The sequence below is a fragment of the Argentina silus genome, assembly GCF_951799395.1.
Source record: "Argentina silus genome assembly, chromosome: 12".
Classification (NCBI taxonomy): domain Eukaryota; kingdom Metazoa; phylum Chordata; class Actinopteri; order Argentiniformes; family Argentinidae; genus Argentina; species Argentina silus.
In genome coordinates, this window is record NC_139666.1 from 15,337,843 (window position 1) to 15,363,164 (window position 25,322).

The 25,322-nt window shown below is 44.3% G+C and overlaps 4 protein-coding genes across 4 annotated transcripts in view; 3 read left to right on the top strand and 1 right to left on the bottom strand.

Annotated features, from left to right (window-relative positions):
• The window catches only part of LOC310812621 (ephrin type-A receptor 6-like), a gene marked incomplete at both ends in the record, with an annotated part of 92,226 nt that extends 81,645 nt beyond the window's left edge, over positions 1-10,581 (top strand). Inside the window, 8 exons of the mRNA XM_083681249.1 lie at positions 1,143-1,268; positions 1,950-2,135; positions 6,527-6,588; positions 6,850-7,059; positions 8,204-8,353; positions 9,393-9,586; positions 10,087-10,236; positions 10,467-10,581. Coding sequence (XP_083537375.1) covers positions 1,143-1,268; positions 1,950-2,135; positions 6,527-6,588; positions 6,850-7,059; positions 8,204-8,353; positions 9,393-9,586; positions 10,087-10,236; positions 10,467-10,581 — 1,193 coding nt within the window. The remainder of the gene's footprint in view (positions 1-1,142; positions 1,269-1,949; positions 2,136-6,526; positions 6,589-6,849; positions 7,060-8,203; positions 8,354-9,392; positions 9,587-10,086; positions 10,237-10,466) is intronic.
• Positions 10,582-13,102: 2,521 nt separating this feature from the next.
• On the top strand, positions 13,103-15,323 carry LOC310813553 (ADP-ribosylation factor-like protein 6; the record flags this gene model as incomplete). Its single annotated transcript, XM_083682611.1, has 8 exons — positions 13,103-13,225; positions 13,461-13,511; positions 13,638-13,699; positions 13,902-13,970; positions 14,264-14,358; positions 14,628-14,757; positions 14,973-15,028; positions 15,301-15,323. 8 exons carry the CDS (start codon positions 13,103-13,105, stop codon positions 15,321-15,323), a joined length of 609 nt encoding a protein of 202 aa, XP_083538737.1.
• Positions 15,324-16,776: 1,453 nt separating this feature from the next.
• On the bottom strand, positions 16,777-19,897 carry LOC310813526 (F-box only protein 47-like; the record flags this gene model as incomplete). Its single annotated transcript, XM_083682574.1, has 10 exons — positions 16,777-16,883; positions 17,116-17,275; positions 17,439-17,581; positions 17,856-18,005; positions 18,221-18,394; positions 18,600-18,708; positions 18,790-18,867; positions 19,036-19,112; positions 19,368-19,532; positions 19,726-19,897. 10 exons carry the CDS (start codon positions 19,895-19,897, stop codon positions 16,777-16,779), a joined length of 1,335 nt encoding a protein of 444 aa, XP_083538700.1.
• A 4,108-nt stretch (positions 19,898-24,005) lies between these two features.
• Positions 24,006-25,045, top strand: LOC310813332 (claudin-14-like; the record flags this gene model as incomplete). The annotated part of the gene is made up of 2 exons (XM_083682260.1): positions 24,006-24,239; positions 24,533-25,045. The coding sequence occupies 2 exons, from the start codon at positions 24,006-24,008 to the stop codon at positions 25,043-25,045; spliced, it is 747 nt and encodes a 248-aa protein (XP_083538386.1).
• Positions 25,046-25,322: the final 277 nt, after the last annotated feature.

Sequence of the window (25,322 nt, forward strand, 5' to 3'; positions counted from 1 at the left end):
AAAGTAGGTGAAGAGAGGGAGGATTGAAAGGAATATGGAAAGAGAGGGGGAAATAAGAAAGAGGAGGATGAAAGAAAGAAGAGGGATGGAGAAAAGAGAATGGGATAGAGGGAGAAGGAGAGAGGTGAGGATAGGAGAAGATGTTTGTAAGAGGCCAATTGTACAAGGACAGGTGCGTGCGTGCGTGCGTGCGTGCGTGCGTGCGTGCGTGCGTGCGTGCGTGCGCCTCACAGTGATGGCACCTGAACTCCTGTGATTCTGTGTCAGCCACGGACACCCATCATTACCCAGTCAGCTGCAGGCTCCTCCATCCTATACTCACACATACACTCCCTCTCTCTACCTCTCTCCTCTCCTCTCTTTCTCTGTGTTAATAGTTAGCCTTGACTCCACAGATTGACTCTTGGTCTCGGTGCTAGCCTTGGTGAGCTGATCAGTGTAGGACAAAGAGGACACTCTCTCTACCTCTCTCTCTCTCTCTCTCTCTCTCTCTCTTCTGACCTCTCTACTCCTTTTTCCCTCTCTCCTGTGATGTATTGATGTATCTCCAACCTTCACAAATCGAACTTGTCCAGAAGAGGCTTTTTTAGAGGGTGACTGTGTCTTCAGGTTACTGCTGGATCTGCTATGCATGAGGATTGATTGTGTTTTGGGGACAGCGAGCGACACTGAGCTACCCATCCATAGCAGTGTTTGTGTGGGTATGGGTGTATGCGCTGAGCCCTATGCCCTTACCTGCCCTTTCTCTTGGGATGGCACTGCTGCTAGGTGGGTTGTGTGTGAGTGCCTGGGTACCTGATTGTTTCTGCATTCAAGAATTCTGCTTCACATTGTCATGTATTTGTCCCAAGGCAACTCACTCACATATTCAGTTCACATACATATTCAACAGGAAACACCCTGATATTTCTAACACAATGTGTCAGATAACTGAACCATTTGGCACAACACGTTTGCCTTGCCAAGAGCAAGAACAGACAGTGTCCTTCCTCTTTAGTCCCTTTCACTAAATGAAGACCCCCCCCCCCCCCGTGTCTCTCTCTCTCTCTCTCTCTCTCTCTCTCTCTCTCTCTCTCTCTCTCCTCTCTCTGTCTCTCTCTCTCTCCCCCCCCCCTCTCTCTCATCTTGTTCTATCTCTCCAGTCCCGATCCCAGGAATAAAGACGTATGTAGATCCTGATACGTATGAGGACCCGACTCAGGCGGTCCATGAGTTTGCCAAGGAGATTGACCCGACCCGGATCCGTATTGAGAGAGTCATCGGAGCAGGTGCCGTTTCCAGCCTCAATTATCACACTTTCATAACTTTCATAGTTCTGTTTGGTTATGGATGCTACAATGGCCTTGCACTGATATTTACCTTGTGGGTGTAAAAGGATCTGGCATTTGGTTATTATATTAACGATGTGTAATCTGACATATGAAGCAATCTATTTTCATTTTACAGACATTAAATTGATAATTTCTCTCCTGTAGAGTAGAGAGCATTCTCACCACCTTCCAGCATCTGGTCTGAGTAATTTCTCTGCACAGTAGGGTCATATTAAAACTGTTAAAACTGGTTTAGAGAACAAAAAGAGTCTAAGAATAGAATCAGAGGTGATTCTTCAGAAGGTGCATCCAATAAAGACATTTATCAGAGATTTTAATTATTCAGTCCTTAGGTGCCAGTAGGAAAGTCTTTATACTGCAAGACTGCCCCCCAGTGGTTGATCTGTTGTCTGTAGACTTGTAGCCTGGGAAACTTCTGCTGAAACCCTGAAGTGAAGTTTATAAAGTGTGTTCATTATTCTGAAATTGTGTGTGTGTGTGTGTGTGTGTGTGTGTGTGTGTGTGTGTGTGTGTGTGTGTGTGTGTGTGTGTGTGTGTGTGTGTGTGTGTGTGTGTGTGTGTGTGTGTGTGTGTGTGTGTGTGTGTGTGTGTGTGTGTGTGTGTGTGTGTGTATTCCAGGTGAGTTTGGGGAGGTGTGCAGCGGACGGTTGAGGACACCGGGGAAGAAAGAGATTGCCGTAGCAATAAAGACGCTAAAGGGTGGATACGTTGAGCGTCAGAGGCGGGACTTCCTCCGAGAGGCGAGCATCATGGGACAGTTCGACCATCCCAACATCATCAGACTGGAGGGCGTGGTCACCAAAAGTAAGTGGGCTCATGGGAGCTGTAGTTTGCTGTACAGTTGCAAGTCACACAGGTAAAGCTACAGTATATAGCAACATTTCAACCACTTTGGGTCTTCATCAAGCTTTTCATGTATGATCTGCTCACACATGCAGCAAAGATGACTGAGATGAGTGGCTCGAAATCCAATGGTAGCCGTGGTAGCAGTTTTGTCAGTGAAAAGTTTCATATTTCATAATATAAACGTGTGAATGTAGCTGGTCAACAAAGTGCTATTCATGCATATCGGCATTGATTCCCAAGGGCAGAGGATCTCATCAGACTGCCCATGTGGGTAGCAGTCATTCTATAATAACGAGTACTTGGGCAGAGGACCCAATTACATGACTCAGGACAGCCTTGATCCAAAAGAATAGTTTTACTAGCAAAAGGGTTCGGTACACAGGTGGGCAGTCAATAGGTAGTGTCTATCCAGAAAAGGAGTAGGCAAAATACGGTACACAGGGAGTCAAATTCAAAGATCAAGGCAGATAATCCAACAGGGAGAAGGCAAAAAGGCGTAGTCAAAAAACACTCAAATATCAAAACCATGAAAACGAGACACTAGGGAGATTGCTGGGACATATTGACACGGCGGCACAATAAATAACTGGCAACAAGACAGAGGAACACAGACTATATACACAGGGAATGATGGGAAGGAACAGGTGAAATCAATCGGGGCGGGGCAGACAATCACACAAGCGGGAAATACACAAGGGCAGATAGCAAAGTGACAGAAACGAAAAAACTTGAGTAAAACAGGAATTAAATGAATAACAAAAACAAAGACAAACAACACTAATGCACAGGACGGGACTTTACACATTCTCCCTACAAAACATATTTTCTTGGCATATAGACAGGCTAAGACGTTTCATCCTGTGCAGCAAAGAGATGGTAAGACCCTAGACATTACACACATTAAGATAAAACCAATAAGGCCAATGTGCAAACGGGAATAAAACACAACCGTTTGGAGCCCTCCTATTGTTTTCCAGAATTGAAATAACGGCCCAGTCCTTGTTTTTCCACAGACTGAGGAAGAAAATGGATGAGAATCCTCTGGCTCCTCCTATCTCTGAGCATACAGAGAGGAGGAGATGGGGCCTATGATAAGAGAGTTGACAAACTGCTGATGCATGTAAAGTTTCTTAAGGCTACATAAAGCTTTGTAAGGCGTTTTATATCTCAGTCATTGTGTGTGTGTGTGTGTGTGTGTGTGTGTGTGTGTGTGTGTGTGTGTGTGTGTGTGTGTGTGTGTGTGTGTGCGCGCTTGTGTATGTGTGTTTGCGTGGTTCTTTTATGGAGCAAACACAGTCAAACATCTGGTGGTTTTAGAGACTGTATAAAGAGAGATGGCAGGTGAATATGAATGTGTGGCAGCACAGTCCTCCCTGTATTACTGATGTTCTTGAACACAATGGAGATGCTGACCTCAATTACCATCAAGGAAACAATGCTCAGACATGCTCTTTTAAGATAACTACATGTAGGAGAACACAGGAATTCATTGCCAGGGCTGGGGACCACCTGTATGAAAGATGTTGCCCCAGGCCTATTTTCCAGTCCTCCAGCTACAGCCCTACAGTACTGCATCCCCCAGCCTAGCCCTGCGTCCCAGTACCCCAGCCCCCCTGCTGAAGACATGCTGGAAGTGACAGACAGTATCTCCAGTAGCCTAGCCCCTGCACCCCAGCCCTCCAGCACCCCAGGCCCCCTGCCTGCTGAAACCCTGCTGGTAGTGACAGACAGCAGGATGTGTGTATTTATATGGGACAGCTGTCTCTGACACAGGGAGTGAGTCATCACAACGAGCCATTCCCCATGGCTGAATATGCTACAGCACAACGCACACACGCACACTTTATCAGAAACACACACACACAAACACACACACACACAGTACCTGACTTCACAGATTCATAGCCACAACACAATGCACAGCAGTCGTGCTAGGCCACAGAGCAGTAAAACACTAATATATACTGCACACACACTATCTCTCTCTCTCTCTCTCTCTCTCTTTCTCTCTCTGTCTCTCTCTCTCTCTCTCTCTCTCTCTCTCTCTCTCTCTCTCTCTCTCTCTCTCTCTCTCTCTCTTTCATTCCAGCTGTTGTTTACTCCTTCCCCTTCTCTTCAGAGACTAATTAAGAATGAGAGGTATTGGGGTGTGACTGTAGTTTACCTGAGCAGGAAAACCAGGTGATGCAATACAATACAAAAACAGGTGTGTGTGTGTGTGTGTGTGTGTGTGTGTGTGTGTGTGTGTGTGTGTGTGTGTGTGTGTGTGTGTGTGTGTGCGCGCGTGTGCAGGTTGGGACACCGGCGTTAAAACAGCCATAAGCTCCATCTTTGACGACTTGGGAGTCAGGACACCGGTTTAAGCTCTCATCCAAAGGACGGCAACCTCATGATGATTCCATGCTGAGAGTCTTACCATTCAATCTTTTTAAGCACAGATCTCTATTTGTGTTCACATTATAATTGTGGTATAATTTAAGAAGGACAAATTATCATTATTATAATTGACCAATAATACCCAGATATAAGCATGTGTTAGTTATGAAGCAAATACAAAGCAGTTGCCTCCATGGGAGTGGATAGGAGATCAGCATTGGGAAAGCAGGACTTACATGGGAAAAGCAGGCCTGCGCCACACTGATGCTCTGCAGCTGAGCTGATAGAGTAATCCAGTCAGCGGTATGGCCAGCTCCTGCTCTTCCCAGAGCCCCCACTCCTCCTGCCTCTGCCTGGCTGATGGAGCCAGCCTTAGAGGATAAGCTGCTCGGCACCACGGACAGCTTCTGTTCTCTGCCTCTCTCTGCCTCTCTGCCTGGCTGCAGGGATGTAATCACTGGCCGAAGTCTGAGCTCAACCAGCATGTCTCTGCGTCCAGCCCAGGCTCCCTCTCACACTGTACCAGAGAGTCCCACATTCCTGGGTTGATTGAAGGGGATATTTCTTCTTCCATCGCATCACTGGCAATTACAAAGACCCTCCCCTTTGGTCTTCCAAAAAGCGGATTGAGCCTTTTTTATGTAGAAGTACAACATTTACAGATGTCTCCTATTCATGCAATAATGTGGTGTGTAACCATGACGACAACCTCTGCCTGAGTCTGGTCTGCGGTAGCAGCAGGTCACGCTTTATCTCCTCCTGTCATGTCTCTTTAATAACCCCTGATATTCTACTCATGTATGAAATCACAGCAGGGTTTTTAGCATTTTCAGTCTGTCTGGCAAATTAGCCAAATTAGCAGGATACTCTGAAGTGTAAACAGAATTGCGCTTTAGCGAGGCTGTACGAGTGATTGGTAGAATCAATCAGTGGTATTGTATCAGGTGCACGAGCTGTGAAATGTGTTTGAACAGTGGGGTTTCAGATGATGTTCATTCTCGTTCATTAACGTGAAGCTATATCAATCACTCTGTCTCCGTATACTAACACTCAGGGAAATATGAGTCAATAAATCATTTGAGCTCTGAAATACTGAAAAATGAAACGTGGATGTCAGTGGATGAATTTAAAAGATTGGGCGTCGTTCCATAGGTATTCATGCCTTGTTGGCCTGTGTTATTACTAATGGAATACATGAAGTAGCCAGGGATAGAGAGCTGTAGTCAGGAGATGGAAACCCCTTGCTGTGCTACCCTTGTGCTTCTCTATGGCTCTCATGACTCTTCAGTAACCTTTGTAATCCTGTAATTAGTGCAGTCAGCAGCACACCCTCCAACTGGGGGATTAGACCGGGGGGTGAGCCCATGGGACCCCCCCACCACCACCACCACCACCACCACCACCCTCTTCTCCTCCCCTCTCCCCTCACTCCTCTTCCCCCTCACTCCCTTCTGTCCCCTGCCAACCTCCTTGTCTTCCTATGAACTCACCCCTCCTTCCCCCTGGCTACCTCCATCCTCTGTCCTCATCCTCACCCCTCTCCTCCTCTTTCTCTCCTCCCCTCTGCCCCCTCTCCTCCCTGTCTCCTTCCCCTGGTGTGTCTAAAGGGTGATAACAGTGGCCAGTCATTAAAGCAGGTTGTTAATCAAACAGGGTGTTAATTAATCCTGCAGTGGATTACTGTCCAATCTCCACAGGCCCAGAGATACGGACAGGAAACCACGTAAAGCTAATGGTAATCGTCTATTAACTCCTGTATGGAAGATGAACTCTCTGCATCCGTCAGCAAACGCGGATTAAGTAAGCGCAGGGAAACATGAGCTGGTGGTTATGTGTTCCTCTTGGTAAATATTGACATGAGGATACAGTTGGCTAGAAATGTGTTGTGTGCTTCTTTTAAGCTGTATAAAATTTTTGGGGAAAAATGTGATTAGTGACCCTGTTCTCACTGGTGTTCTCTGTTCCGTTCCCAGGCAGGCCTGTCATGATTGTGGTGGAATACATGGAGAACGGATCACTGGACTCTTTCCTGAGGGTGAGAACCATGATTATAACACAGAGATGAAGTTATCAAAAACATGTTTTTGTCAAGTCTGAAACATTTAGAAATCATTATATTGTCCAATGATGTATTTCCCTGAAGGAGCTGTCGAATAGCGCAGGATATGCTCTCTTGACAAGCCTTAGGCAAATCCTCTCTCTCTGTCTTCTCTAGTCTTCTCTTTCCTGTCAGACACACTGAATATACTCACTTCACTTCTCTCTCTCTCTCTCTCTTTCTCTCTCTCTCTGTTAGAAGCACGACGGGCACTTCACAGTCATCCAGCTGGTTGGCATGCTGCGTGGCATTGCCTCAGGCATGAAGTACCTGTCAGACATGGGCTACGTTCACCGAGACCTGGCCGCCCGCAACATCCTGGTCAACAGCAATCTGGTGTGTAAGGTGTCTGACTTTGGCCTGTCCAGAATACTGGAGGACGACCCAGAGGCTGCATACACCACCACGGTAACTATACATCCTGACCCCTGACCCCCTAACCCAAAACCCCTTACTCAGACCCTCTTCTGAAGACGGTGTCCTCATAGGGTCAAACTACAGTATGTCTGGTCCAGTGCATAATGGAAACTCTGTCTGTTCCATCTGTTTTTTTATGAAGAAAATAGAACTACTCAGAGTTTTTAAAGACATTTAAATGCATTTACAGAATTGAACTGTGAAAGAAACCAAAGGTCATCCACTGAAACACCTTGACACACAGAACCGCTTTTTTACTGAATGAATTATTATATTAACCTCAGTTTCTCTCCCACTTTTTTCTCTGATGGTCTTTTAGTCCTATTTCGGCTCATCAGCTTTAAGTCTCTCTGCTGTAACAAAGCATCCTAGGGTTGATTCAGCTCTCCAGATCGGTCTGCCCCACCGATGCTCTCCATTCTCAGGGTCACCCGGGGTCATTGTGAGGGGGAAGTGTTGCATTCGCAGGTCCAGCAGACATTTTCTGCTCCACAGGAGTTGGTGGAGGAGAGGAGGCGAGGGAGGTCACAGAGCGCATTACAGAGGAGGTTTTTTTGCAGACCGGGCGATTTTACTCTGCCCTCATGTGGGGAGAGAGATGAAGGGGGGCTTAAAGGGAAGGAGGTAGTGAAGGAGGGAAAAGTGCTGTGCAGCCGTAACAATAGAAACAATCTTCCTCCCTCCTGACCTGGCTCTGTGAGCTCTGAGCTCTGACACCTCTCTGCTCCCAAAGACAAACTTTACAGCTCTGGTAATGTGCTGTGCGCACGCTGCAAGACTCCTAACGAATGTATCCACCCCGTGGAGAGTGTAGTGCATCTCTCCATGTGAATATGAGTATCACGTATCATCGTAGAGGTTGTCAAATATGTGTAGAGGATGTCAGTGCGTATTTCCTCAAGCATGTATTGTCATCATTGAAGTATGACAGAAATACATTGAAGTGTGACACACATATGGTGTGTTCACATTGAGCAAAATCTGCTTGTTCCTGTTGATTTGACTGATTGTGTGTGTGTGTGTGTGTGTGTGTGCGTGTGTGTGTGCGTGTGTGTGTGCGTGTGCGTGTGCGTGTGCGTGTGCGTGTGCGTGTGCGTGTGCGTGTGCGTGTGTGTGTGTGTGTGTGTGTTAACAGGGAGGAAAGATCCCTATCAGGTGGACAGCACCAGAGGCCATTTCATACAGGAAGTTCTCATCAGCCAGCGACGCGTGGAGCTACGGCATCGTCATGTGGGAAGTGATGTCATACGGGGAGAGGCCCTATTGGGAGATGTCCAATCAAGATGTGAGTACTAGGTTCTGGCTGTGGTCTCATACACATCCATTCAGATTGTGCAATATAGCAGACATCTGTGGACCCATGCAGACGGGTCCACGTGGAGATCCGAAACACCTCCCAGGAAAAGTGTCGTAGATGTGGATGTGGATGTCTACAGGAGGTATAAATACAAACCCCCGCAATAAAAAGCTAAGGGTATCAATCAGCCTTTAGACTACATTGTTTTATCTACACCTCTCTTTGAATGAGCACAAAGCTCATTTTAAATCAGTAAATGCAACCGTTATCTTTAGTCCACCTTTAAACCTACCTTTTGGAGAGAGAGAGAGGGAGAGAGAGAGAGAATGGGGAAGGAGGGGTTAAAGGGAGAGAGAGGTAGACAACCTCTAAACCAAAAGAGGGGTTTAAAAGTTGTGGAGTCAGACCTTGGTTGAGTGACCTCGTGGTCCCAGGGCGGCCAGGGGGAGACAGATGGAGGAGGCAACAGATTCCTCCTGTCTCTCTGTGGAGTGTGAAAGCCCCTTGGTAATCCCCCTCAGCCCCTCACATAACTCGCACGCACGCATACACACACACACACACACACACACACACACACACAAACACACACACAGAGCACACATGGCTCGAGGGGATTTGTGCTGCTAGGGAATTGCTTAGAAGTGCTTTCCAAGACAAAAGACCAAGCCAAACCCCAGACTGCTGCTGCTGCTGCAGCCTCACCCAGCCTCACCCTGCCTCCACCATACTTACCCCAAGCTATGGGGGAACAGCTGGGGTACAAGCCAGCTGAGAGGGAGGCTTTGATTCTCACACAGACCATAAAATGCATCTCAGAGACACTCACGATACAGCACAGATTTAGATCTAACATACAGCACAATTCGTGTGTGTGTGTGTGTGTGTGTGTGTGTGTGCTTGCGTGCGTGCATGCGTGCGCGTGTGTGTGTGCGTGCGTGCATGCGTGCATGTGTGTGCTTTAACTTCACAGTCATGTATTTGAAATGAACACACAGTGACTCTTATCTTGTTGCGGTGTCTCCAGGTGATCCTGTCGATAGAGGAGGGCTACCGGCTGCCGGCGCCCATGGGCTGCCCCGTGGCGCTCCACCAGCTGATGCTACACTGCTGGCAGAAGGAGCGGAGCCAGCGGCCCAAGTTCACCGACGTGGTCTCCTTCCTAGACAAGCTGATCCGCAACCCCAGCAGCCTGCTCACTCTGGTGGAGGACATCCAGAGGTACGCACCAAAACAGGACACAGACACAGACACAGACACAGGCACAGATACAGGCACAGACACAGAAAAGACATAGGCACAGACACAGGCACAGATACAGGTGCAGGCACAGACACAGACAAAGACAAAGACAAAGAGACAGACACAGATACATACACAGGCACAGACACAGACACTGAAACATGCCAGGCTGGCTATATATCTAGTGGATTTTGTCATGACCACATGACCTTCGAGAGAACTGTATTTGTTTAATTTACTTTCACTTTTATTGCAGACAACCATGTGTCCTCTCAAAATGTTATTATCTTATGATAGTATGTCTATGCAGTGGACACTGTGGAATGTATCTTATTGGTGCTGCAGTAGATAATGTTGGCCTGTGCTTCTCAATACTCGTCTATGGGGGCTTTTGTACTGTAATGACAGCAGCCCAAGTATTTTATTGAACTTATAACTCATCTCAAATTTTTTAATAAATGTTATATTTATTCTGTCAGTTTACCAGAGTCCCCTGGGGAGGTAGTGGACTACCCCATGTTCATCTCCACTGGTGATTGGCTCGACTCCATCAAAATGAGCCAATACAAGAGCAACTTTGTAGCGGCAGGATTCAGCACGCTGGACTCTGTGGCCAGGATGAGCATTGAGTGAGTGGAGGGAGTGTTAATCATATAAACACACACACACACGCATTCATACACATACACACACATTATCCACGTGATACCAGGATAAGCAGGATAAGCATGGTGAGTTATGTAGGGAGTGTACTTGCTTAGCTGTCCCATTAACCGTTTTGTGTGTGTGTGTGTGTGTGTGTGTGTGTGTGTGTTTGTATACACACTTGTATGTGTCTATGTTTTCACTCTCCCCCTAGAGATGTCAGGCGGATCGGTGTGGCACTGATTGGGCACCAGAGGCGAATCGTGAGCAGTATACAGACGCTCCGACTGCAGCTAATGCACGAACAGGAGAAGGGTTTTCATGTATGAGACCATAGATGGACAGACAGCCAGAGAGAGAGATGGATGGATGGATCGAGAGAGAGAGAGAGATGGACAGACACACAGCCTGTGCCTCAGTCTTCACCCCACAGACAGACAAACAAACAGATTGTCTCAACCAGGCCACTCTCCCCTCAGACAACGACATCAGACTCACCTGGCCTCCGACCTAGAGACTCAACTACCAAGACCGTTTTGTACACCCTTAACCTGCTTCAGCCAGACAGGAGAGAGACAGAGGATTCACAGACTGGCTCTCCTTCATATGGGGAATGTATGCCTTCTTGCAGCAACAGTATTTCTATGTGGAACAACAGTATCTGTATTTAGAGCTGTAGATTTGGGAACGTGATCTACAATGTTTTCTCCATGTTTTGTGACCATGTAGCTGCTAACAGATGTGCAATCAAAAGGATTGTCCTTAATATTATATGAATTATTTTGTTTGGAGTAAATGTCATAAGGTATTCTCGTTACGTTATTTAACCTCTCTCCAGAGTATCTGGTATGCTAATACTTGAAGAAGACGAAGAGCCAATTTTGAAGTGCGGATTTCTGAATGTTTTAAGTGTATAGACAATTTATCAATTATAACCATAACCTAATATTTATCTATGTGCAGTCCTGTATGTGAAAGCCCTAGTAAATCTGGATTTTATCTCTTTATTTATTTACAAGTTTATCTAAATCAGCAATATATTCAGTCATCTCAGTAACTAATATAAGAGTATAACACAGTATATGACTCTTATGGACCTATAGACTCTGAGAGCAAATCGTTGGCCTCCTCAGTTGACTCTGTCACATGCTAATTCTGTACATAGCAGCCATTCATGGCAGCTGTTGGAAAACAATGTACATAGTAGTTGTGAAAATCAAGGCTGGTCGGTAGACAGCACAGTAGTTGGTGTCATGATATCTTGTCAGCTACCAAGACTGAAATGTATCCCATGTATTGAGTATGGAAGTCTTTGAGTCAAACATGCTTCCCCCACATCTGAATAGACCATGTGACATTAGGTTCTCTAGAATTGGGATGCAGTAATAGTCCCCAGTTGTTGAATGACCCCTGACATGGAAAAGCAATATTTTGGTTGTGCAATAGGACCATAGGAACCTGCCTAGGCCAGCAGAGAGAAAGATGCAGGGAAATGCGGAGAGAGAGAGAGAGAGAGAGAGAGAGAGAGAGAGAGAGAGACAGACATAGAGAGAGAGAAAGAGACATAGAGAGAGAGAGAGAATATTTTAGAGGCCTGATCTGCTCAGTGACTAGCACATGCAGACATTCAGCAGCACCATCACCTATGACCCATAAGCCTCGCCAGACCCACCCACCCCCAGTGCAGTACAGAATGACCTCTAACAGGAGGATACCAGAGTGTACCTGACTGTCAGAATAGGATGAAGTTACCCCTAGACATTGTTCCAAGGTCAGTTTCACATGTGCCCCCTAAATGGTAAAGGGGCAGGATTTCAGGAGGATAAGCTGACCCTAGATATCTGCCTAAGGTTATCTTCTACCCGGAGCATATGCTCACAGAAAGACTGTGCAGAGGTGTCACTCAGGAGAGAAGAGGGACACAAACCCACACACACCCAACTACTCGGATGGAGAGATGCTGTTTAGCATGTTTTACTGCTGAGCAATGGAAGAATGCTCTTTTGTACAAAGTACAAGTACTTATAATTCTTGTATTTTATTTTTCTATAATTTCCAAAGAGACGTGGTAGATCTTGCACACTGTAAGAGACAGTTAAAGCGGATATTTATTTGCAAATAAAGGTGAACAGTTCTAGTGGTTGACTGTTTTTTTTAATAATTATTTCCATTTTATTCATAATAAGAGGTTAACTTCCATCCAGAGTCAGTGTAACACATTTCTTTGCATTCAATCTTGATGATTTCGATAATTTGAGCATGAATCACATGATTTTATTTACTGTAAAACAAAACAAAAAGTTGTGTCACACGGGATGAATATACTTCAGGTTGAAGATGGGCAGGAGATGGCGCCGTTTGACCATACATTTGAGCTAGACCTATGACATCCGACCAACAGGTGACGGTGGATAGATGACAGTGCCTAGAAGACCTATTATAGGCCTCTAACCTGGGTCAAGACAAGCCAAATGATATATTTTCCTAATTTCTATTTTTAAGAAATTATCATAGGTACGCTATCAAATATGATGCCTGCTGTAGTGTATGCTGTCTCCCTTTGGGAAAGAAAACACAGATTAGGGTACTAGTAAACATAATCAAGTGTCCACCTCAGGATCCGGGTCACATCGAGGTTCAGAGCATTTAATTAACTTGTAATAGGATTAACTCAAGACAGGACAACCAACCTGTTATCTTATGAGACTGATATTCACAGCCAGGTTGTATTGTAGGCTAAATGTTATATTAGGAGGATACATGTAAGAATTGTTCGATGTTATCTCATCGGGGAGGTGTATCGAGTATTTATAAACCTGTTTAAAAAGGCCGATGTTTTCAACTAAACCCATGGGGCTGTTAGATAAATTGTCACTATGGCTGGGACTGAAAAAGAAAGAAGTGAACGTGTTGTGTTTAGGATTGGACAATAGCGGAAAAACAACCATCATCAACCAACTCAAACCAACAAATGTAAGTCCATTGGCCCAACGGAAACACTCGACTACACTATATTCGTTTAGTTTCATTAATTTGTGACTATAGACGCCACTGTAGGTTATAGTGTGGTGTGGCCCAAATGTGCGTCAGTGCACGGCCTGCAGTGAGTGGAGAGATGCACTTTCAGAATATAGCTAAAGGTTGTGAGTCTCTATCATTTTAAGTCGATTCACTGCACTGCAATCATTCACTGATTGCTTATTTTCAGCCAACGGGCAAATTTGGCCCAATGTCAGAGGATTGGAAACATGTTAGTCAGGTAAAATTCCACATACAGACTTTTATACATTTTTCTTTTACAATATTTTGACATAGTTATGCTATTGCTTGTTTCTTTGTTATTCGTGTGTGTGTGCGTGCGTGTGTGTGTGTATGTGTGTTGCAGACCCAGACGCAAGACATTGTTCCAACTATTGGCTTCAACATTGAAAAGTTCAAGAGCTCAAGGTAGTAATTTATTTGCTTGATTATGAAACTATCGTTTTCATATTTGCACATGTACAGTATTAGCCTACTTCAAAATTAAACCCGAGTATAAGATAGTATACGTAAGTATACATAAGAATAAGTATACAGTATACATAAGGTTGCATGATTGCTACTAACGCCAGCATTCTGATTTGAATGTGTCTTTTCTACCTCTGCAAAGTCTGTCCTTCACAGTGTTCGACATGTCTGGTCAGAGCAGATACAGGAATCTATGGGAACATTATTACAAGTAAGACTGCATCCAAATGTTTATGTATACAACTGTAGTTGAGGCATACCGAAGGTGCTCTATCTACCTTATGCACTTTGAGGTTATTATTGTATTATGAAACGTGCTTTATAAATGTAATACATTATTATTATTGTTATTAGTAGTAGTAGTAGTAGTATTATTATCATTATTATTATTATTATTATTACCCATTATTGTCAAGCACTTTTACTGGTTACAACCTACACATTTGTGATGTAGAAAATCATACTGTGTTGTTTATCTTCATCATCTCTCTGCCTTGTCCACAGAGACAGTCATGCCATCATATTTGTCATTGATAGTGGAGACAAATTGAGAATGGTTGTTGTCAAAGAGGAGCTTGACACTCTTCTTAACCACCAAGGTGAGAGGGACCAGTCAAGATAATAACGGAAACCAGTTGATTAAGATACCTTTTATGATATTGTACTGAACCTGCTCTTGGTTAGCCGTAAGCATAACACAAACCTACAAAACAGCTACCTCCCTAATTTTGCAAACAGTGCCAATGCTCAAACCAAATCTAAATCATTTGGATTCATCCTGCTTTAACTGTTGACCAAAGAGTTGCTGTAATTCTGTAGACCAACATGTTTATTCATTGGTGTTCTGCTGTGTTCCTCCCTGGTCCAGACATCCGGAGCAGGAGGATGCCTGTGTTGTTTTTTGCTAATAAGATGGACCTGCGAGATGCTCTGTCCTCAGTCAAGGTCTCCCAGCAGCTCTGTCTGGAGAACATCAAAGACAAGCCCTGGCACATCTGGTAGGTATTGCGTTTTTGGGCAGTCAGAACTAGATGGTACATGATTGGATATACTGTACATAAACACAGTCAGCTATAGATCTGGGGTCAATGCCATTTCAATAACTGACAGGCAAAGGGACAATGTTTACCATAACTGCAGTGTGCATCCATCTCTCTGTCTTTCTATCCATCCATCTGTCTGTCCTTTGATGAACCCTGTCCCTCTGATTCAGTGCCAGTGATGCTGTGAAAGGAGAGGGACTACAGGAGGGGGTGGAGTGGCTACAAGGTACAACACTGTGTGTGTGTGGGTGTGTGTGTGTGTGTGTGTGTGTGTGTGTGTGTGTGTGTGTGTGTGTGTGTGTGTGAGTGTGTGTGAGTGGGTGGGTGGGTGGGTGTGTGGGTGTGTGTGGGTGAGTGTGCGAAAAGTTAGTTAAAATTGCATTGTATTTGTTTTCGGTTTAATTCTGGCACCACTATTGAAGCATTCTGTTTTCCACTTTACCCCTAGAACAAATTGCACAGTAAGTATGACAGTAAATGGAATTGTGAACTGTGTAGTGTTGTCCAGTAGTACCAACTAGAGAATGATGTTGTGGATGGGTTAAGAATAGAGGAGGGAAATATTAGTTTACTCTAAAACCATGGGTCGGATCTGTGTAACTACATTGACGCATGAGTAGTAAGGATGGTGGATAAAAACAACTCTCCTATTCTTAATCTATACTGGTCTTGATGTTTGGTTGGGTAGTTGCATGGTCAGATGCTACTATGATACGTAAAAGAAAGTGTCGTAGAAGGCAGTACGGGCTGCTAAACTAATTGAGTTCATGATGATCTTTCTTCTCTTCACTTTAATCTCCCAGATCATTTCAAAACAATGAAGGTATGACATCTTAGGATGGAAGATAGTCATGGAGAAAGGGACCATTGCAACTGCAGTATCGCTCGCCTGACTGTGCTTGTGACTTCATCTGGAGGAATGGCAGCCAGACTTCACATTACATAGGCCTTACACCAGAGTTACAGCTACTGGACAAACATCTAATAACTACATACAGTATCTAGCAAGTATATACAATAATGCAGTACATAGGAAGTGTTCATTGGTGTTGTATTTACAGTACATATCTGGTGCATGGTAGTCAAGTTGTTCCCTTCTACTGGTGTGATGTCATGTTTTGCTGAGCAACTTACTGTAGCGACCATTGTGAACATGGCCGCGTACTCAGCATTGAATTAATTGGTAACATCACTTAAATGTGCTTTCAAATGTGGGCATGGCCTGTATATATGTGTTCTGTTGAAAATATTTCTACCTTCTCAAACATTTTCTCAATTGTATTTGTCACTGCTTGTTTTTTATGCCATGAAATATGCTGTGATATTTATTCATATTAAATCAGTCAGCTTCTGTATTGGCAAATGTGTTAAAATGGCATTTACTCAATTTGCATTGTTTCTATTGTATCACCAAAAGGAATGACTACTCATGTAGCCTCCTAGACTTGCTTTAAACTTCTAATAAATTGTTTATTGGTCTGTCTATTGACATAATTGACAAATTCAGAATAAACTCTTTATACTGCAAATGCATTTTTATATTTCATACAGAAGCATCAGTGTAATCAATGCATAATAACCATAATACAATACAAGTTGAACACCTCTATACAGAGCTAATAAATAGGTAGAAACATACTTTCATAAATATATAAATAGAATATAATAAATATGCCCTTCAAGTGTATCAAGATTTTAAAGTGTAGTTTACACAGAAGTATACTGTAAATATATATGTATATATATAAATATAAAAAAGACGTAACAAAAAAAACAATGATTCTCAAAGATTACAATCAAAGACAGAACAACATCCACTTAGTGATGAAAGAAAATAATACGACAGAACTTTATGTTCTTTCATTGAGGGAAAACCCATGGTCCCAAAATAATGTCCTTTATCACTCTATATAACAATATAATATATAATAATATATAACAATAATAATATAATATCACTCCTCCTCTATCTCCTCACTCCTTTTTGAGGAACATGTAGACAATCTCGGTGTGGAAGTGAGCGCTGGCGTTGAGGAGGCTACAGAGGCTCTGGAAGGTCTCCATGTCATCTTGATGGTTATCTGTGACAAGATCGTTGACAGTTAGAACCGTCTACTTATTTTAACTGTTTTTATACCAGTGTTTTGGTCAATGACATAATACAGATCATAACCGAGTTAATTTGATTTATTGAGTGGAGAGTTTGTTCCCAAAGTTTTCTTCCCAAATGATATGCTCTTAACTTTAAGATTATTTTAGTGCTACAAAGCTTGAGGGAAACTGGGCCTAGTCTTAGTGCCTGAAACAACTCACTGGCCACAACAATCTCGTACATCTCCATGGAAACCTCTGAGAACATGTTTTCCACACTCTGGATGAAGGACCACTTGTCAGCAGAGGAGGAGAACACCTCACACACCTGCTGCACCATCTTGACGGACCAGTTCATACAGTACCCGTCCTTCTCACACACCTGAGAGGGGGGAACCAGAAATATCCGTTCAGGCCAGTTCAGGCAGTACCTTCTGTTCAGGGGGCACAAAATGGGGGAAATGTGTCTCTTTTGACAGGTTAAAAGATATCAGAACCCTAGAGCAGATAATAAAGTTCTGTTACATTTAGCGGCAGTGACTGACCAGTACGAGGTATACAATGAGTCGTGAGATCTCAAACAGGCGTCCGTTGAGGGCCTTGCTGGCCAGCACGCTGTAGCACACGCTGTTCCCACACAGGATCAACAGACGAGCCACACTCTCCACGTGCCACCCCTGGGGATGGACTGAAGGCCAACAGAACCAGCACAAAACATCACAACTATCATACACACAGCACATGACGGTGCACTCACCATTTACTGAATGAAATCAATAATCCTATGGTAATTGTACATACATGTGGACTGACCAGACATACATACAGTAGACAGACCAAGGAACAAAGATAGATTTTCATTGACATTTAAGCAAAAGAGTGTAAAAGGTTTGTCTATCATTCCTGGGTGTGTAAATTTGAATCATTCAAGTTTGCCAAGTCCTCTGGGCTACTGCAGTTACCTATGAGCTCCTCCAGGATGGCCATTACGGTGTCCGTGGTCCAATCTTTGGCTTCCAGGTCGCTGTGTAGCAGGATGACAGCCTTGGCCAGGTCCCACAGAGCACACTGTGCCACCCCAGCACCCAGCTGCTCCTGCCAGCCTAGTGAACCTGGAGAGGACATTCCCTTACACTACACATACACCGTCACCTGCAACTCTGGCCAACCGAAAAACACTTGTAGAGAAGTATTTAATTTGTTATTATTGTGTAAATATTACCATTTTACCATGTAATTTCTAAACAAGTCATTTACATACCGTACAAAAGTGCAAACACTGTTTTTTTTAGGTAGAAACAGAGAAGGCCCATGTTGTTCCTCTCACCGTCTGGTAGCAGTGGTCCATAGAGGATGAATAGCAGCCGGGCCTGGCTGACCATGGGCCAGGGTTTCAGGATGCGGGTCAGCCAGAACAGAGTGTCCTTGTCCTTCTGCCAGGGGTCCAACAGAACCTGTCTGCAGAACAGACGGATCTGTAGCTCCAACAGCTGACATGCACCTGAGGGAGAAAGGAGGGAGGGAGAAAGAAGACATATGGATCACTCACCTCTCACTAACACTCTTTCGTTTAGCCTCTAAAGAGAGAGAGAAGCGTAAATGAGTGTCAGGTGTTGAAACCACAGCAGTGGTTATTCATTACCCTCGCAACCGCATTCCTCCACTCTCTCTCTCTCTCTCTCTCTCTCTCTCTCTCTCACACACACCTGGTTTTCCTGTGACCACCGACTGGATTTTCCGGGGTAAATTTGTGAAGTCGCACAGGAAGTTGAAAACTCGGTGGCACTCCAGCTCATCCCATCCGGCTATCAATGTCTGTCAGTCAAACACCAACAATCTCAATACAGGATTCAGCCTTTGATATTTGTGTGTTGTTCTTTGTAACTAGGCTCTCACCTGTAGAAACACTCCATAGCTGGAGAAGCCTAGGCATCGCACTGATTCAGTGCACTCCTCCATCATGAAGCAAGGAACCTGAGTGGGAGGTAACAACTGTGTTAGTATATGTAAGGCTAACTAGAATGTAACAATCTATTCAATGTTGTCAACTGTTTGGTTTGTTTAGAAATGCTCTCGCATTTTTGTAGAGCAAAACAGCTAAACATTGCCTCATCTGTCCTCCCTCACCTCTCTCCGTCTTACCTGTGAAAACTTGCTATATATGAACTTTAACCTATCCTTTGTTGGCAGCAAGAGGGTACATCTCTTGAACAACAAACCTGAGACAATGAGTAAAAACAACAAGAATGTCACACAGTGACTATATTTGCCAACTAAGACCACTTGCTTTCCTCTTCTAACCCCCTATTAAAGGGGATAGAAATAATACTTAGGTCTATCTACCAGAAAATTACTTTTAGGCAGAAATGATGTGGCTCTGAAGGCTAGTGTATTATAAACAAGTGTGTTCTTGGCCAACCTACTAGTAAAATAAGGGTAAATTAATCAAATAAAGCTGCTGAGGAGCCTCTCACCCAGCGATTTGTAGTGTTCAAGTGTAGACACATCCTCTTTGGGAGTGGTGCACTGATGAGACCGCTGTACGATCATCCTATTCCTCCAGGCCTGAGTGGAGACGTGGCCCACGATGTAGCGGCTGATGGCCTTGGACGCCATGCTCAACACACTGATCTGCAACACTTTACAACAACAAACAAGGAGGCAGGGAGAAACATCTCATTAATTCAGATGTACGTCGTTGTAGCTATACACATTTAAGACCATCATGCAATTTAGTGCCCTGCCCCAGGCAACGGCTTCAATCAGAATAGGTATGCCTCATCTAAATCTATTCACCCATCCTGAGAAGTTTCCAAAGCAAACAGAACCCACCAGAGAGTCTGTCCAGGATCATGTCAAAGACCTCAGATGCCAGCCTTTCAAAGAAGCAGCCGCTGGCCCTGCACTGACTGCGGGTAGTGATTGTTCTGACGGGATAGGGCTGGCGCGTTCGTCTGCGGTGGTACTTGTGGGTCACCGTGAATTTCCTTGACACTTTCACCATAATAACTGGAATACTGCCAAGCCTTTATTGTCCCATAAATAAGCTAGAAGCGGAAGGAAATAGCTAGTTAGTTATGTTTGGTAGCTAGTCACAAACTGAAAAGCTGCTGGCTAGTCTAGCTGCATGAACTAGCGGAGTCTAGCTAGCGTAACTACGCCGTAAGCTACTTCTGTTGAGTCATGTTTTGCCTTACCTAGCTGAGGAGTGGCACTTGTCAATAAACGTTTGAAAATGTTGGCTTATTCAGCTTTAAATGCTCCTGTTCTGGTAAATATTGACACCACAGACAAGAGACAATATATACTATAATATATCTAAACTAGAGTGACCACCAGTTTTACCTGAGCTAGCTAGCTTGCGTGCTGCATAGTTTATGCTCCCTCGCGAGGACGCTCGCTGAACTACAAGCAGCGGTACCGCGAAATACAATCATCTCGCGCCAAAAGTAAACATTCCATTCCTTTAATATTGGACTCTTTAAATGTTGTTCTGTCAATGACTACTTTGCTGTTGAATCTCATTCACAACTGAAATAATTTCGTCAACTTCTGACAATAGCCTAATGTTAATTATGCTGTAGCCCTAAGGTGAGAGAGTGTGACTTGAAATGAAATAATATAGATTTCGATCTATATCTTGTATCTATCTCGGCGATATTAGATTACTTATAAATCGATCTGTAGGTTTATAGCCTAATTTACCCAGGCTATCCGTCTGTCTTCAGGAGATATTCATTTATAACATTTGTGATAGGCTGAGTGATTTGATCACAGCTGAAAAATAGTCTAATTACTAGATCAACATAAACATGAAGTTTTAGTCCTTGTACTGGCCCAGCACAGCAGCACACAAGCTCTGCTGTTAATCATAGGATTACACTGTTTCCACTAAGGCTATTAACTCTTCAGCATTAAAATGGAGTCTCCCACTGGCCCTATAGGGTAATCCTATCAGAGAGACTCACATCGGCATGTGGCTGCGCCTGCCCTGGAGGCTACACTACATGAAGGACTGAGAGGTATAGGGAATACAAGTAGTTTTGTGTGCCAGGCTTCAGGACTCACAAGACATAGACCTACATTTAAGGGCACTAATAGGCCTATAGTGACACAAAAGGCTAACTGTAGGCCAATGCTAGACCAGGTGAAACCTGCAGACCTGAATTACCTCACCCAACATAGGATCTTCCAGACAGCAGGTAGGCTACATTTCAATATAACATAACGTTTTTCTGTCTGGATATATGTGTATTGTTAGAAACGTGTGTTGTTGTGAATGAAAATAGTCTCTTTGAAATAGTCCTTAGGAAGGAAGATTATTTGCATACACCACTAAAACATAACAAATTCCTCATGTTCAGTTTCAATACAAAATCATTAGCCAAAATGGTAGCCCTGCTTATTGATGTCATGATGTTATTTAACTTTATTTGTTGTTGACAGATTCCCATTGTGAGTGTTGAGGAGGTGTATCAGTCTGATGGGTCTCTCGGCAGTCTCTCGCCCCAGTCAGAGCCCTCTCCCCCTGGGCAGGATCTATGTTTATATCAGCCCTGCTGGAGCCACACCACCACCACATTAAACTGACAGCCACAGGACAGGACTGAGAGTGACACGGCTGATGATGTCTACTGGTGGGTCGTCACCTCCTTGACAGGACCATAACACAGACACACACACACACACACACACACACACACACACACACACACACACACCTCATTCAGCCACTGAGCAGAGAAAGAGAGATAGAGCTGGTCTGGCTGTTAGCAACACTGACCAGCACGTCCATTATAGAGGCTTTATAAGTGCTATATTAACGTCTTAACGTCTAAAAGTTGCGTAAACACTTCATGAGTGAGTCTGCCTTGGACACAGAGGCTGCTACCCACTGTCCTGGAGTAACAGTGGACAGTTCCAGGCGAGGATATGCATGTGAGGTAAGGTGTTTGATACTGTAGGCATGATTGAGTGGGTCTAAAATTAATTGTTGTGTGTTTTGTTTGTTGCAATCTGTTGCAAATACAATGTCTGGCTCGAGTGGGTGTAAATTCTCAACTTGTGTGAGTCTTTACATTGTCAGATCCTCTTTCAAGGCAGGGTGCATTATACATTAGTTCATTATAGACTCTAACAAGAAACCCATACCTTTTTTATAACTGCCATGCATATTATAGTTGAGGTGTAAATAAACAACTTGTGTATATTTTAGCAGAAAATAAATACTTTACATCAGTTTCAAAGCAGCTGTTTCTCTATTGTCTGTTTGTCACCTCCCTCACATAGTCAATCATTAAGCACAATGGAGTTTCTGTTTCTAGTGTTCTACCACAGCACTACCAGGGTACACTGACCATCAGTCTTTGTTCTGTTTAGATAGACAGACATCCAGTACTGTAGAACAGATTTGCGCTGGAAGAGTATAATAAGAATGTTCATGATTGCAGTCCCTATTCTGTTGTAAGGATTGAACCCTAACCCTAACAATTGATGGAAAGTGACACAACCGACATATTATTTTATGTTAGGTTCATGTATTCCTGGTGAACCCTGAGTTGCAAAAAAAGTCCTTTGTGATGAATACAAAGCATGTGGTTTCAGTCTGAGGAGTTCTATTTTGATCAGCTGTGTCTGAAGCCTGTGGGCTGACTGTCTATCACTGTGCTGTGTGTGTGTGTGTGTGTGTGTGTGTGTGTGTGTGTGTGTGTGTGTGTGTGTGTGTGTGTGTGTGTGTGTGTCCTCATTGTCTACTATGTGACATAGTAGACACCTCGACCTGACTCGACCCAACCTGCTGACGACCTGATCTGTCATGACAGAAACATCCACACATGAATGAAGCATCCATATTGCTCTTCACTGCTCCTCCTCATTGTCTTACACAAACAACTTAACTGTGACATTTAGTATTATCAGAATGTGATGTAATCACAGATATTGGGTTTTGGCAGCATGTTTTATCATGTACAATATCCTCTGTCTGTCTGTACTTTTTACAGCCCAGCAAAGTTAATTTCTTCAGGAAGTTATATAAAACAAACAGGTTATAAAGTCAATGCTTAACTACCCTTGGGTGTCAAACACCCTTTGCTGAGATACAGAGAATAACCTCATTAATGTACAGAGTAAACCTGTGAACTTTCTATTTACACATCAGGGGCACCTTTGGTCAACTTAAATGAAAGAATTTAGAAATAAATTCTGTATGTTTACAGAATAAGATATCTCTGTGTGTGTGTGTGTGTGTGTGTGTGTGTGTGTGTGTGTGTGTGTGTGTGTGTGTGTGTGTGTGTGTGTGTGTGTGTGTGTGTGAGTGACAGATTGTGTCTGTGAATGAACAACAGAGTGTTATTTCTGGAGACTGGAATGTACTTGAACAAAATACATTTTAAGTTAAATATTATCTGTAGGAAAGGTCCAATGAACCAAACTAAAAACAGTAAGATGATAATAAGAGGACAGTAGTGTTTAAACCCATACGGGCCTGTTTCATGCTCTCTCATTAAGCTGCTTTTTATGGAAATACAAAGGGCATTCTAGAGTCATTAGACCGTTTTCTCCTTTTGAAGTCAGCAGTTTGTAACATTAAACTCAAGCTGGGTGTTTCTGTGAATGTTTAATTTTCTCTCCTCTCCACAGGAACAGCGGGGCAGTAACGAGGAGAGTATGTTTGCCCAGAGGAAAACGTTAAACAGGTGAAGCTGAACAGGGCTCCTATTAGTCACACACTCAGTCAGCCACCGGTTGGAGAGCCTCAGAGACAGCCAGTGAAACCTCAGCCATAGCCGCAAAGCCACAGAGACAACCAACCACTGAAGAATGGATTCAACACCGTGACTCTGGACCCACTGGAGTCTACTGTACAACTAAGAATCCAAACTAAAGAGGAGGATACTGTACGAGTAAACTCTTCACTCAGAGGGATTATGTTCTTTTATATGTGTTTATCTTGTTGTGTTGTTCTGTGTGTAGTTGGGTTGGTGATCCTGTGAGTGGTTTTGTGTGCAGCTTTTTTTGTTTTCATCTCAGGGTTTAGTTATTTGTGTAGTTTTACTTTTGTGTGTAGTTGTGTGACCTTGTGTGCAGTTGTCCTGTCGAATGTGCCAAAGATGGCCAGCATGGCTGTTCAGCTCCTGGGCTTTTTCCTGGGCCTGCTGGGGTTTGTGGGTACTGCAGTCGCTACGGTACTCCCCCACTGGCGCGGCACGGCCTACGTAGGCTCCAACATCATCACTGCCACCTCCTACATGAAGGGCCTATGGATGGAGTGTGTGTGGCACAGCACGGGCATCTACCAGTGTGAGCTCCACCGCTCTCTTCTGGCACTGCCACCAGACCTGCAGGTAGGGATGCTGGATGGATGGATGGATGGATGGATGGATGGATGGATGGATGGATGGGTGGATGGATGGATGGATGGATGGGTGGGTGGGTGGGTGGGTGGGTGGGTGGGTGGCTAGCTAGGTGGGTGGGTGGATGGATGCATAGATGCAGTAAAATGGAAGACCATTTGGGTCCAGAGGACAACTTATGACAGAATTATGTAACACTACATACAGTAGGGCTCTGATCAGTAGGGGATAGGGTGCAATTTGAGACTCACACATTGTGATACATATTCCATACCTCCCTTTAGGCTGCCAGGGCACTCATGGTGTTGTCCTGCCTCACCTCCACCCTGGCTGCCCTGGTCTCTGCCATGGGGATGAAGTGTACCCGCTTTGCCCACAACTCGCCCACCAAACACGCCCTGGCGCTCAGTGGCGGGGTCTGCTTCCTCTGTGCAGGCCTGCTCTGCCTCGTCACTGTCTCCTGGACCACCAACGACGTCATCTTGGAATTCTACAACCCTATTCTCCCCAGTGGGATGAAGTATGAGATCGGACTGGCCGTCTATGTGGGGTTTGTGTCTGCATGCTTGAGCCTGATGGGGGGACTGGTGTTGTGTTGGAACTGTGGGGGGGCATCCAGGAACCCCCTCCCTCTCCCTCAACATCACCAGCGCCATCGCCCCCCTCCTCTTCCTGTCCTGAGTGCCATAGGCACCCCTGCACCCCCCTACCAACCCCCTGCAGCCCTTAAGGGCAATCACACCCCCTCGCGTACCTCAGCATCCAGCAGCGGCTACAGACTCAATGACTATGTCTGAGTAAGGAACAGTATATACTCAATGACTACTACGAGTTGAGAAGAAGATAATACACTTATGACAACAAAGAATACAGCCTCATTGACTTTGTTTGTGTAAGGAGGAGCATACAACTACTACTGAGCAAGGAAGAATACACCAAACCAATGACTAATTTGAATGAGGAAGAGAGTAATATGGACTTAATGGCTATGTTTGAGGAATGCACAACTTTAACACAGTGAGAATTTGAGTGGTACTGTACTGTGCTTTACAGTGTTGTCCAGGCTTTGTCCAC